Raw genomic sequence first — 10,985 nt, 5'->3', positions numbered from 1 at the left:
CACTTCCTTCCTTTGTGGCTCCATCAATGCTTAGACAGTGTCCTCCGCATTGATGAAGTTGTCGGCCTGGTCTATGAACTCTAGAAATGTCGCGGGAGTCCTTCTGGCCAGCTCCGCCATAAACTGGGATCGTGACCAGACCCCTCCCAGGAGCACTGCCAAAGTTATCTTCTCATCTTGGTCGTCGGTGATCATTCACTCTTTGTTGAACCGAGATAGGTATAACTTAAGACTTTCATCCTCTGTTTGTTTGATGGTGAGGAGATACACAGTTGGGTGTCACCTCTTTCGATTGGACATGAACTGGCTTAGGAACAGTTCGGCCAGTTCGCCGAAGTTGTCCACCAATCCAGGTGCTAGTGACCCGAACCATGCACGTGCCGACCCTTTTAGGGTCAATTGAAATTCCCTACAAGCTACTTCCCTTTGGAAACTATGCAGCGTCATGTGAGCTCTGGAAGTTTCCAGGTGCTCGAGGGGGTCCCTTCCTCCATCATATATCTCCATAATGGGGACTCGAAACTTTGGTGGTAAAGGCACCACCATTACTTCTTTAGTATAGGGTAGACCCCATTTTGTGAGCAACTGGTCTACCGTCGACAACGTACCTACCATCCTTGTTATCTTCTCGTATTTTCCTTTGAGATTGTGGAGCTTGTCCTGCATATTCTTATACTCCTCTTCCTTATTAAATCCCGCTTGCGTGTTCTGAGATCCAACGTACTCAGTGTCACTGGATCCTACCCTACCATCCTGCGCCCATTAGGGTTTTCTGAGCTCCTCGTTCTCCTTGTGGAGTGTTTGTACTTTGCCAGTTAGCTTTGTTACCCATTCCTCCATAGTCTTCAACCTTACTTCCATAGCGTTTCCCATGTCTCTCCTGAGTTGTTCAGAACAGGTTATCGCAATCATAAGAATGACACGCAAGATCTATTACGAATCCCACAGATGACATCACTGTTAAGATCATGTTTCGCACACGTTTGGGCCAAGCTCTGACAGCTCAGTTCTTCGATAATGGGCCTACAAAAGATGGAGAGAAGTGCAACTTGGAGAGGGCAGCCCAGGGATCGGGTAAGCTCCGATGCCAAAGTCCGTAAATATTCTTTGAAGTTTGTAAATAAGTGAAGGAGTCTAGAGATCAGAGAGATATTCTCGTACCTGTGATCTGCTATTTATATTATATGTCTGGGGATTAGACCGTGCCTGCTCCCATGAAGTCCACATTCCTCGCGCTGTTCCTTGTGTCAGAACCTTTAAATACGATGCGGCTCTACGACGGTGTCATTAATGTGGCATGTTGCCCGGGTGGTGGAGTCATTAACGCGTTGTGATTCTTCGATCTCTTTCTCTGAGTCTGTCTCACATTTGGTCCGTTCATACCTCCTTTGTCAGTAGATCAATGGCTCCCCGTATATCATGCCTACTGTGCAAGTGGGTACTTGAGGAATGGACACTACTCAAGGGGTCCTCAGACCGACGAGTCATATCCCCTGCAGCACCACTTTTCCTGTAGGTTGTGTTTAGAGGAGCTTTCTCGTGGGCCGGGTTAGGGACTATTTACCTTGAGCTGGGCTTTTGATTTTGTTTTTCCTTCATCCACAAGCTTCTTGGGCTTAGCGGGGGGCAAATCCCCTTACAATGCATGAACATAAAGTTGAAAATGATAATAGATCAAGTTGTATTCTATATATGTTCCATAGTTCAGCATGCATGCATGCATGGGATAAAACCTCATAATAACTGGTTTGAGGATGTCCATGATCAAGTGACAAAGCAGCTATGGGATCGAGCCGCAACCTGCAGTAAATATATAGATATTCATGTGGTAAGCTTATTTTATTGCTAGGCTGAGCAAAAATCAGAGTATTCGACTCAGTTTTGATTCCGTTTCACTTCATTTCCATTCCAAAAAATCAGAGTCGTAGTCAGATTTTCTTTTAATTTTTCACTCGGAATTGGAGGTGTCACTGGACCGACTCCAATCCGATCCGACTTTATCCTCCAAATCCGACTCCAATCTTGTACTTATGTTATAAAAATATATATTTATTTATATATTTATTAGTATATTTAGATAGTTATATAACTAGAACTTATAGCTAAATTTAATAATATACTTATAATGTAATGTAAATAAACTAATAATAGTTTAGTATATGTAAACATCATAGTATTACTACCATACACAATTAATAAGTATAGAGATAAGTTAGATACTAATATTGAAATAAGCCCAGCTAATATAATAAGTTAATAAAACAAAATACTAATGTACTAAAGAATAATAACATATAATTAGGTCTGGACTAGCTGGAAAGAACTGTCACATCCACTTTCACTCAATTCTTGGTTAGAAAAAGTGGAAACATAGTGTAGAGATCGAAAACTGTGATGAATCATAGGCGAGGGGGTGTTGATTGCAGTGGCGGCGCGTGTAGGCCACGTGCCACATCTGGAGTGAAGAGAACTGTCGGATCTGGAAGATTCGAAGCCGTAGATCCCTTTGTACTGTGGCTTCTAGCTGCAGTTTTATAATCTATTCATCAGACTATTAAAAACTGTCACTAAGCGGTCTCCCCTTGTAATTATTGGGTGGGAGTCAATCTTTTGGCTCCAATCACCCCCTTTATTTATTTATTTTTTACTTTTGTGTTGTAATGTGTGTTGGCTTTCGGATGACTGTAGAGGACTCCCATCCCACCGAACTTGTGTCTTGTATCCGTTAGTTTATCTATAAATGCTTTATTTGCTGAGAAAAAAAAATGTAATTAGACGCTATAGTATAAGTCATGTAAAGAAATAAATTAGACACTAGTATAGAAATAACTAATAAGTCTTGTATAATAAATTAATAACACATAATACTAATTTACTAAAGTATCATAACATGTAATTAGATATTAGAAATAAGTTTAGTGTAGAAATAAGTTATAAATAAATTACACACTAGTATAATATAATAACATGCATACTATAGTATAATAATATGTAATTAGATACTAGAATTTGAAAGCCCACAAATTTTTTATTTTTAAATAGACTAAATATGAAACTAAAAGAAAAGTCTAAAAAAGTTCAGAAACTAAAAAACTCGAAGTGCTCAAAGTCTAAACAAATAGAAAAATTCAACTCCACAACCCTGCATTCGATAACAAAAATTCTACTTATAACCGGTTTAGGGGACCTCGGCGTCACCATGTCCTATGTGGCGCGTCTCAAAAACGGTGTCGTTCTAATTTAATTGAAAAACAGTTGAATCCCTCCATCATCCTCGTCCATCCCCTGAATTTGAATCCCCCCCCCCTCTATCCCAGTCGAAACCATCATCCCCATTCCCGTCGTCTTCGATTCTCTTTGCCTTCTCCATTCCCATTGCCTTCCCTACAAAGCCAGCCTCTTCGTCTTCCCCCACGAAGCCAGCCATCGGCTTCGTCTTCGTGTGTCTTTGTCTTCTCCACAAAGTGGGTCTTCGTCTTTGATTTCGTTCCCAAGAGCCACAAACCCCTTTCGTCTTCCCATAGAGCACCGAAACCCTAACCCTAAAAAATTAGGTTCGTTTTCTCCTTTTTATGTGTTTTGATTTTAGTTTCTAACATAGATTCTATCGGTATGGTATAAAGGACTTAGCAATCTATTTTGGAATCTTAGTTATTATCTCTTGCTTTGTATTAACCTGTTTGGGTTATTTGTTGGAGTTCACACCATTGTCATCCTTTCCATTGTTGTCATCACTAGTTACTATCTAACAAAAAATAAAGAAGTACTTCCTTCTTTAGAGATATGAAAACGGAAAAAAATATATGTTTGGTTTGAGATCTCCCCTTTGGAACCTACATATAACAGAGCCTATTATTTGCCTTACCTCTCTAAGCGAGTATAGATATGACAATTTTTGTAATAGGTTGCCTAAGAGAACTGGAATCGCTAAGTTGTGTCATTTTAAGCCACTAATGAATTCATATTGGACCTCTTCTTTGCCAAATTCATTGTTGGATTAGATAGACATCACTTCTTTGCATGCAATCTACAATCTATATACTAAATTGAGGTCATGGCTATGATATTTTTTCCTAAAATAATGTGTGAATACATATATATGTATAACATGAGATTATGCATATGCTTGTCTTAGAGAGTTGGACATGCTAAAAAATTCATGCCATCGTTTGAGTATGTTATAATTCTTAAGCAGTGTCTAGTTCGAATTTATAGTCTCCCTGAGTTTTCCTTTGGAAACTCATGATCCATATCGCATAATTTCCCTTTGGGTGTGGCTCAACCTTGAATGAGAATTTCTTTACTGCTTTTCCTGATACGGCACTAATAGAACACTCAGTGTTTGTCGCCTACTAAAATAATTGTCGTTCCCGCAGAAATAAGTGTTTATTTTAAAGGAAATGGGCATTGAGAATTTGCTTGGTGATGCCAAATTATCTCTCCTCTTGCATTGAAAAACTTTGCTTTTGTTATGATTGGACTTGTGCATGCGGTAAAGGTTAAGACCAAGATTCCTGCTTAAAACAGTAGCTTGATGTATTGAACTACTATTAGTATAGATGGTGAGCAGGTATTATCGATTCCATTTTCTGTGAAAATTGAATAGATATAGCAGTGTTGTGAAAATTGAATAATCTTGATGTGATTTGAGATGGTTCTCTGTTTTTTCTTTTGACACTGAGAGTTGGCACCTTTAATTTTTTCGTATATTAAATGGCATTTATAGGCTTAATATCACTTACATTTATAGAAGTGTCTCAACAAAAGACTTTGAACGTTTTTGTCGTTAGTACTAGTTCCCCTATTTCAGTATATTTACTTTCTTAAATTTGACTAATGCTCTTAGCATCTTTGCTACAGTTGATCCATATTGCATAATTTGCCTTTGGGTGTGGCTCAATCTTGAAGGATAATTTCTTCATTGCTTTTCCTGATACGGCACTAATAGAACACTTAGTGTCTATCACCTACTGTAGTCTGCTACTTTTCATTTTAGGCTACGTCTGACCTTTTATTTTCCTAACAAATTGACATTAATTTATAATTTTCTTTATTAATTTACCTCAATGTCTAATTTGATTTATTATGCCTACAGACAAACACCCTGCGACGTGTACGACGCCGGCCAACTCCTTCTGCTCCCGATCAATCAATGTTCCATAATGCTCAGGCTTAGCAACTATACATTGAAAATTTTTCCAAGTGCACTCCCATTATTGAGTGTGAGGTCAATCTAGGTGAGCTTGAAGAAACTATACTGCCACTTATCTTTCAATCTCGCCAGTGTGTATCATTAACCATTGGTCTCCCCCCTCCGTCTGTGGAGTTGGTCCGGGAGTTTTACTCCAACATTTATTACATCTCACCTGATGGTTCCTTTAACGTCACTTTCCGGAACATCCAAATTCAAATCAGTCCAGGCATGTTAGCTGATTTGCTTAACACCCATCGTGTTACCGAGGCCCCATATATGCCAGCACCTTTGGTCCTAATAACCCTACTATCTACGCTCACTTGTGTGGATATGAGAAGGCTTGGGATGGTCGGACACCCATTCCTACCAATAAGTTCTCCCCTGACTATCTCCTTCTTAGTAGGGTCGTCCTTACTAACCTTTATCCAACCAACCATCATAGTGATATCGGCCTTGATAGAGCCACCTTGCTTATGCACTGATCGATGATGTTTCCATTGATATGGGAAATCATCTTTGCAATGTCATTTTAGAGGCTCATCAATCCAACCAAATTCGGATGAAATTGCCTTTTGCGAGTCTTGTCACTCGCATTGTTCTGTTTCACTCTGTTCCTATTCCAGAGACAGAGCCTAGAATCCCTCTGAAGGCTCCAATTGGTCGTCAGACCATTCAGCTCAATCGTGCACACATTCTTCGATTCCCTTTTGATGATGAGGATTGTACACCTAGTTCATAGTCGTCCCGTGCAATGCTATCAGGTTCTCAGCCATCTAGCTCAAGACCATCCACCCTTGCACTAGATCCAAATCAGCTAGGAATACAAATGGTGCTTGATTATTTGAGCCACATCCAGACTCATCCTGACCACATTGATAGTCGCATCGATAGTCGTCTTGATCACATCATTGCTGGTCTTAAGCACATCGATAGTCAGCTCGATAATTTGGAAGACCATCTACATCACATTGAGGATCATCTAGATACTCGCATTGATAGCGTGGATACTCGTGTAGATGGCTTACATACTCATCTTGAGCGCATAGATACTCGATGTGAGAGTCTGGTACATCGATTCGATATCATGCGTGGTCGATTTGATATGCTCCAAAACACGGTCCTACGACGCTTGAACGAAATGGAGGAAGTTTTACTAACAAACTATTCTGAGGATGATGATGGGAATGCGAGTACTGTTGGGCACACTGCGCAACCTCCTCCAGATGCTGATCATTGATCTTTTTATTTATTTATCTATCATAGGATACATGTAGGTGGGATATGTTGTAAAGGAAAAACATGGAATTTCCTGGGGCACACATGATTTTCTTGATTAATTGTATCAAGTAATCAATTGTACAGGTCAAGAAAACTGTATTTTTCTTTTTACCATCTTCTATTTAAGTACCCTTTGAAGAACTTCAAGTTATTCATATTTGCAAAATCATTATCACCGTTGATGGTTATATCTCATGTCTATTTTACAACAACTTTTTTATCATATGACAATGATTTTGGTTAATCACTGCAACAGTATTATGCAACAGCTTTTTTATCATGTGAGAGTGAGCTCATTTTGCTCCAAATTATTGTATTTCTTCAAGCAGTCAAATCTAGTGGCAGATTAAGCATATGTTTATGCAAACTTTCTCTTTGTTCAATTAGCCTCCACAAGCCCTCGCCTCTTTTGAAAAATCTAATAATAATGGTAATTGTAAAGTTAACTATGATAGTAACAAGAAAAAACACATAATATAAATGAAAAGAAACAACACATGGAGGGGAGAGAGATAGTTATCTTAACCATCAAAAAGACATTTTTCTTATTAGGATAATTACACACATGAACATGGAGAACACGAAGTCAGAGAGCTTCGCTCGATCTTCGCTCAAGCGAACAAGTTCAAGCTCGAGCGAAGATCGAGCGAAGCTCAAGTGTGAGTGTTTTGAGACTTCTCAGATCGAGTTGAACATGGATATAACCAAGTCAGAGAGTTTCGCTCGATGCTTCGCTCGTTGTTCGCTAGAGCGAACAAGTTCAAGCTCGAGCGTGAGTGTTCTGAGACTTCTTAGATTGAGTAGAATATGGATATAACCAAGTTAGAGAGCTTCACTCGATGCTTCGCTCGTTGGTCACTCGAGCGAAGATTGAGCGAAGCTTGAGCTTGAGTGTTCTGAGACTTCTCAGATCGAGCTGAACATGGATATAACCAAGTCAGAGAGTTTCGCTCGTTGTTCGCTTGAGCAAACAAGTTCAATGCTCGAGCAAAGCTCGAGCATGAGTGTTCTGAGACTTCTCAGATCGAGTTGAACATGGATATAACCAAGTCAGAGAGCTGAACCTGCTAAAAAGTCTCATTTGCTAAAAAAAAAAAAAAATCATTCAATTACACAAAACTCCAACCTGCTATATATATATGGCCATTCAACATAAGCATTCTCATATCTAACAGTCTCATTTGCTAAAAAAAAGTCTCATTCAATTACACAGAACTCCAACCTGCTATATATATATGGCCACTCAACATAAGTATTCTCATATCTAACAGTCTCATTTGCTAAAAAAAAGTCTCATTCAATTACACAAAACTCCAACATGCTATATATATATGGCCACTCAAAGACTACCATAATTCTATATGCATCATAATACAAGTCATATACATAGACATAATTCTTGAAAGTTTTGATACATATTGGTATCCTTAAAACTGATTCTAACTGCCAGTTGTACGAGACTTTAGAAATACAGTCAAACTCAAATCTGCTTGTAACTCTCAGAATGATAGCATCAGTTTCCATAATTCCTGTCAAGCCAAAGCCAATTTAGACTGTCGTTCCAAGTGATATAAATATTTTCGACAAAATTGAATATTTCCAAAACTACTTGGAAGGACCTTTCCAGTTTTTTTTTTTTTTTTGATTAATTATTGAAACATACCCACGATAATCATATCATTTTCGTGGTTGTGAGCCATCAAACTCAACGTGTAGCGGTTGTGATCCATCCAATCCAAATTGCTTCTGTAAAAAATATTAACTCATATATTAATGTCATGTCAACTAATGTCATTAAAATACAGATAAAGTTTAGATCCACTTACACTTTCTTGACTTTAAATTATTGTTTCTTGGGATTGGGTTCCACTAATGTCCGCAGCTGGTAAGTTTTCTGGAATAGCCTGATGATAAATACTCGTAAAAAACACTACAATAAATCATAACTCAAATATAAATTAAATACATACTTATTATATTACTTATACGTGTCCAATATTGGAGATGTCCAAATCGGAAGGGCCAAATAGCCTCCTGCAAGTGTCCACATCTGGTGTATCTTCCCCATCTCGCTAATAAAATAGTAACCAATTTGTCAGATAATATTTATATGAAAATTTAAATAAACAAGGTAATATTACAAATCTGCACCTGTTTGCGTTTTCCATTTCCTTGGGCTTTCTTCGTCTTTTCCTTAACTTTCTGCAGGTCTCTCTCCATCCTGGATGCTCTCCTCAGAAATGAGGGTCTGCCTTTTCCTCGCACAACAATTGACTGAGTACTTTTGTTGAACTACCAATTGTAGTTGTGTCCTTTGTCGTGGCATCAATATTTAAACACTTTTGAGTCATCGATGGAGGTTCTTGGTTCGCATAATACAGGTCAATCATTGCATTTAACTTAATCGTTGCATCCTCAGTATGCATTTTCGGACCCGCCGCACAAGTAATCATTTTATAACAGATATTCAACAGACTTGAATTTCTATTAGCATCTTCTCGTTGATCCCCTGCATCATAGCCGCTGTGGATTAGAGTGTATTTTCTTTTGATGTCCTTCCTCCATCGTTCTATAATGTACCTATCTGGTATTGTCTTAATCCTGTTACATTTGAACACGACGAAGATGTGCCGGGACACTATCCCCCTCATTTCAAATAAACCACAAGAACACTTGGCGACTACATCGTCTTCACTAAAATCCACTGAATGTGTAATCAGCTTAGTGAAATCTTCAACACAAACTTCATCCTCTACTAGATAGGTCTTGAGTGTAGCATCCACCTTAAGTAAAACTGGGTCCAAGTTGATAATGCTGGTAAGTTGGTGCTGAACTTCCCTAAATTTAGCATTTGTGTACAAATCTTGATATCTTTTTTCAATTAGAGATCTAGAGATGCAGGAAATTGTGACATTAAATGAGTGGAAGTCTGCGCAATTTTCGTTCTCAATCTTCTTTTTCAAGGTATTATCATACTAATCAACAAACTCTTTCAAGTTTGTCTTAACATGAACATAACCATAAAAAAAAGGCATTCATGCTCTCGTACGGCTGCATTGTACTCATTCCAGCCCAAAAAATATTTTTCAAGGCCGGTACCCGATGCTCACACTTAGTGTATAAATTTTACTACCAGACTAAGGGGGTTTGCCCAGAATAAATTTTTTAACCTCCCGTCATCATCCAAGTCCATTAGTGCAAATAACTCCAAATTTGTGTACTGCATCCGTAAAAAGTAGTCTCGAAGCGCTCCAGCACCACCTATGCCCAACCGTAGACGTCGTGCCTTGTCGATGTAGTTACGACAATCCTTTTCCAAAAACGAGAGATTCTCAAAATCACCCGCACCAACAACAAGAGACTCGAAACTCTTATTCATTCGGATGCCGGCCAAATCATTTGTATCTAGGACTCTTTTAACGGATTCACTCACTTCTCTATTACATCGAAAGAAGCGAGATTTCTTTGGACTGAGGCCGTGATTTTGGATATTATGAATTGTAGTCAGTCGAAACTTTCCATCAGCAACTTTTAAGGCATTAATTTTTGCCTTACATTCCGTCTTTTATGTCGAACGTGGGTTGGCGACATTCAAAATCCTATTCCGGGCCTTCCCTCCATGCGCACTGGCAAGGGTGACATATCTAACAGTCTCATCCTCTCCCCTCTCACTCCTTTTTGTCATCACCCCAAACCCACATTTCTTACCATATTCCTTATAATAACTCATTAAATATTCTAAGGAATTAAACTCCATCCCTGAAATTGGCTCATGATCACCATCCATTTGCACGTTCTCAAATGTTCCGACATTGCCATACTCGATTTCTTGTGCATTTGGTCTATCAAAATGAATTTCTTCAACTCTAGAAGATGTAGCTGGCGATTTAGTTTCCCCAACATCGGGTCTATTATCCTTCGTATCAAAAAATCTGCTTGTAATGGAGGTATTGCTGAGAGACAACTGGCCTTCATGCCATGTTGAAATGGGTAAGTAGCATTCTAGCAAAAAGAAAAAAAAAATACAATTAAACTCTTCAGAAAAACCAACTACAATTTAACTCTTCAAAAAAAACCGACTTATTAAAATTAAATGGAAAACATGACATCACCACCTGTAGGTTGCTTGGATATTGGTTGACAGTAGGAAATGGGAGAAAACCCAGTGATATTGCAGGCACTGGTCCAAAATAACTGTGCATTGGGATGTTTGGAAAAGTTGATGGTATGTCTTGAAATGTTATTGGATAAATTATTGATATGTTGAGAAAATAAAAATCAACTAATCTCGAATCTAATGTTATTGATATATTAAATAAAATAACATACCATGGATGGGGGTCCATACTAACCGTGCATTGTGATGTTTGGAGAAGTTGATGGTATGCCCTGTAATGTTATTGGATAAATTATTGATGTGTTGAGAAAATAAATATCAACTAATCTCAGATATAATGTTATTGATATATTGCAAATAAAATAACGTACCGCGGATGGAGAATTTGAGCTAGAT

At 38.4% G+C, this 10,985-nt stretch overlaps 1 protein-coding gene across 1 annotated transcript; it reads right to left on the bottom strand.

Annotated features, from left to right (window-relative positions):
- Positions 1 to 8,706: 8,706 nt before the first annotated feature.
- On the bottom strand, positions 8,707 to 9,851 carry LOC121241649 (protein FAR-RED IMPAIRED RESPONSE 1-like). The gene is made up of 2 exons (XM_041139550.1): positions 9,643 to 9,851; positions 8,707 to 9,361 (listed from the first exon to the last, which is right to left on the bottom strand). The coding sequence occupies exons 1-2, from the start codon at positions 9,849 to 9,851 to the stop codon at positions 8,707 to 8,709; spliced, it is 864 nt and encodes a 287-aa protein (XP_040995484.1).
- Between the last annotated feature and the right edge of the window lie 1,134 nt (positions 9,852 to 10,985).

Source organism: Juglans microcarpa x Juglans regia, chromosome 1D (assembly GCF_004785595.1).
Source record: "Juglans microcarpa x Juglans regia isolate MS1-56 chromosome 1D, Jm3101_v1.0, whole genome shotgun sequence".
In the NCBI taxonomy this organism is placed as follows: Eukaryota; Viridiplantae; Streptophyta; class Magnoliopsida; order Fagales; family Juglandaceae; genus Juglans; species Juglans microcarpa x Juglans regia.
The sequence above is the reverse complement of the archived record's forward strand: the minus strand, read 5'-3'. Positions and strand labels throughout refer to the sequence as shown.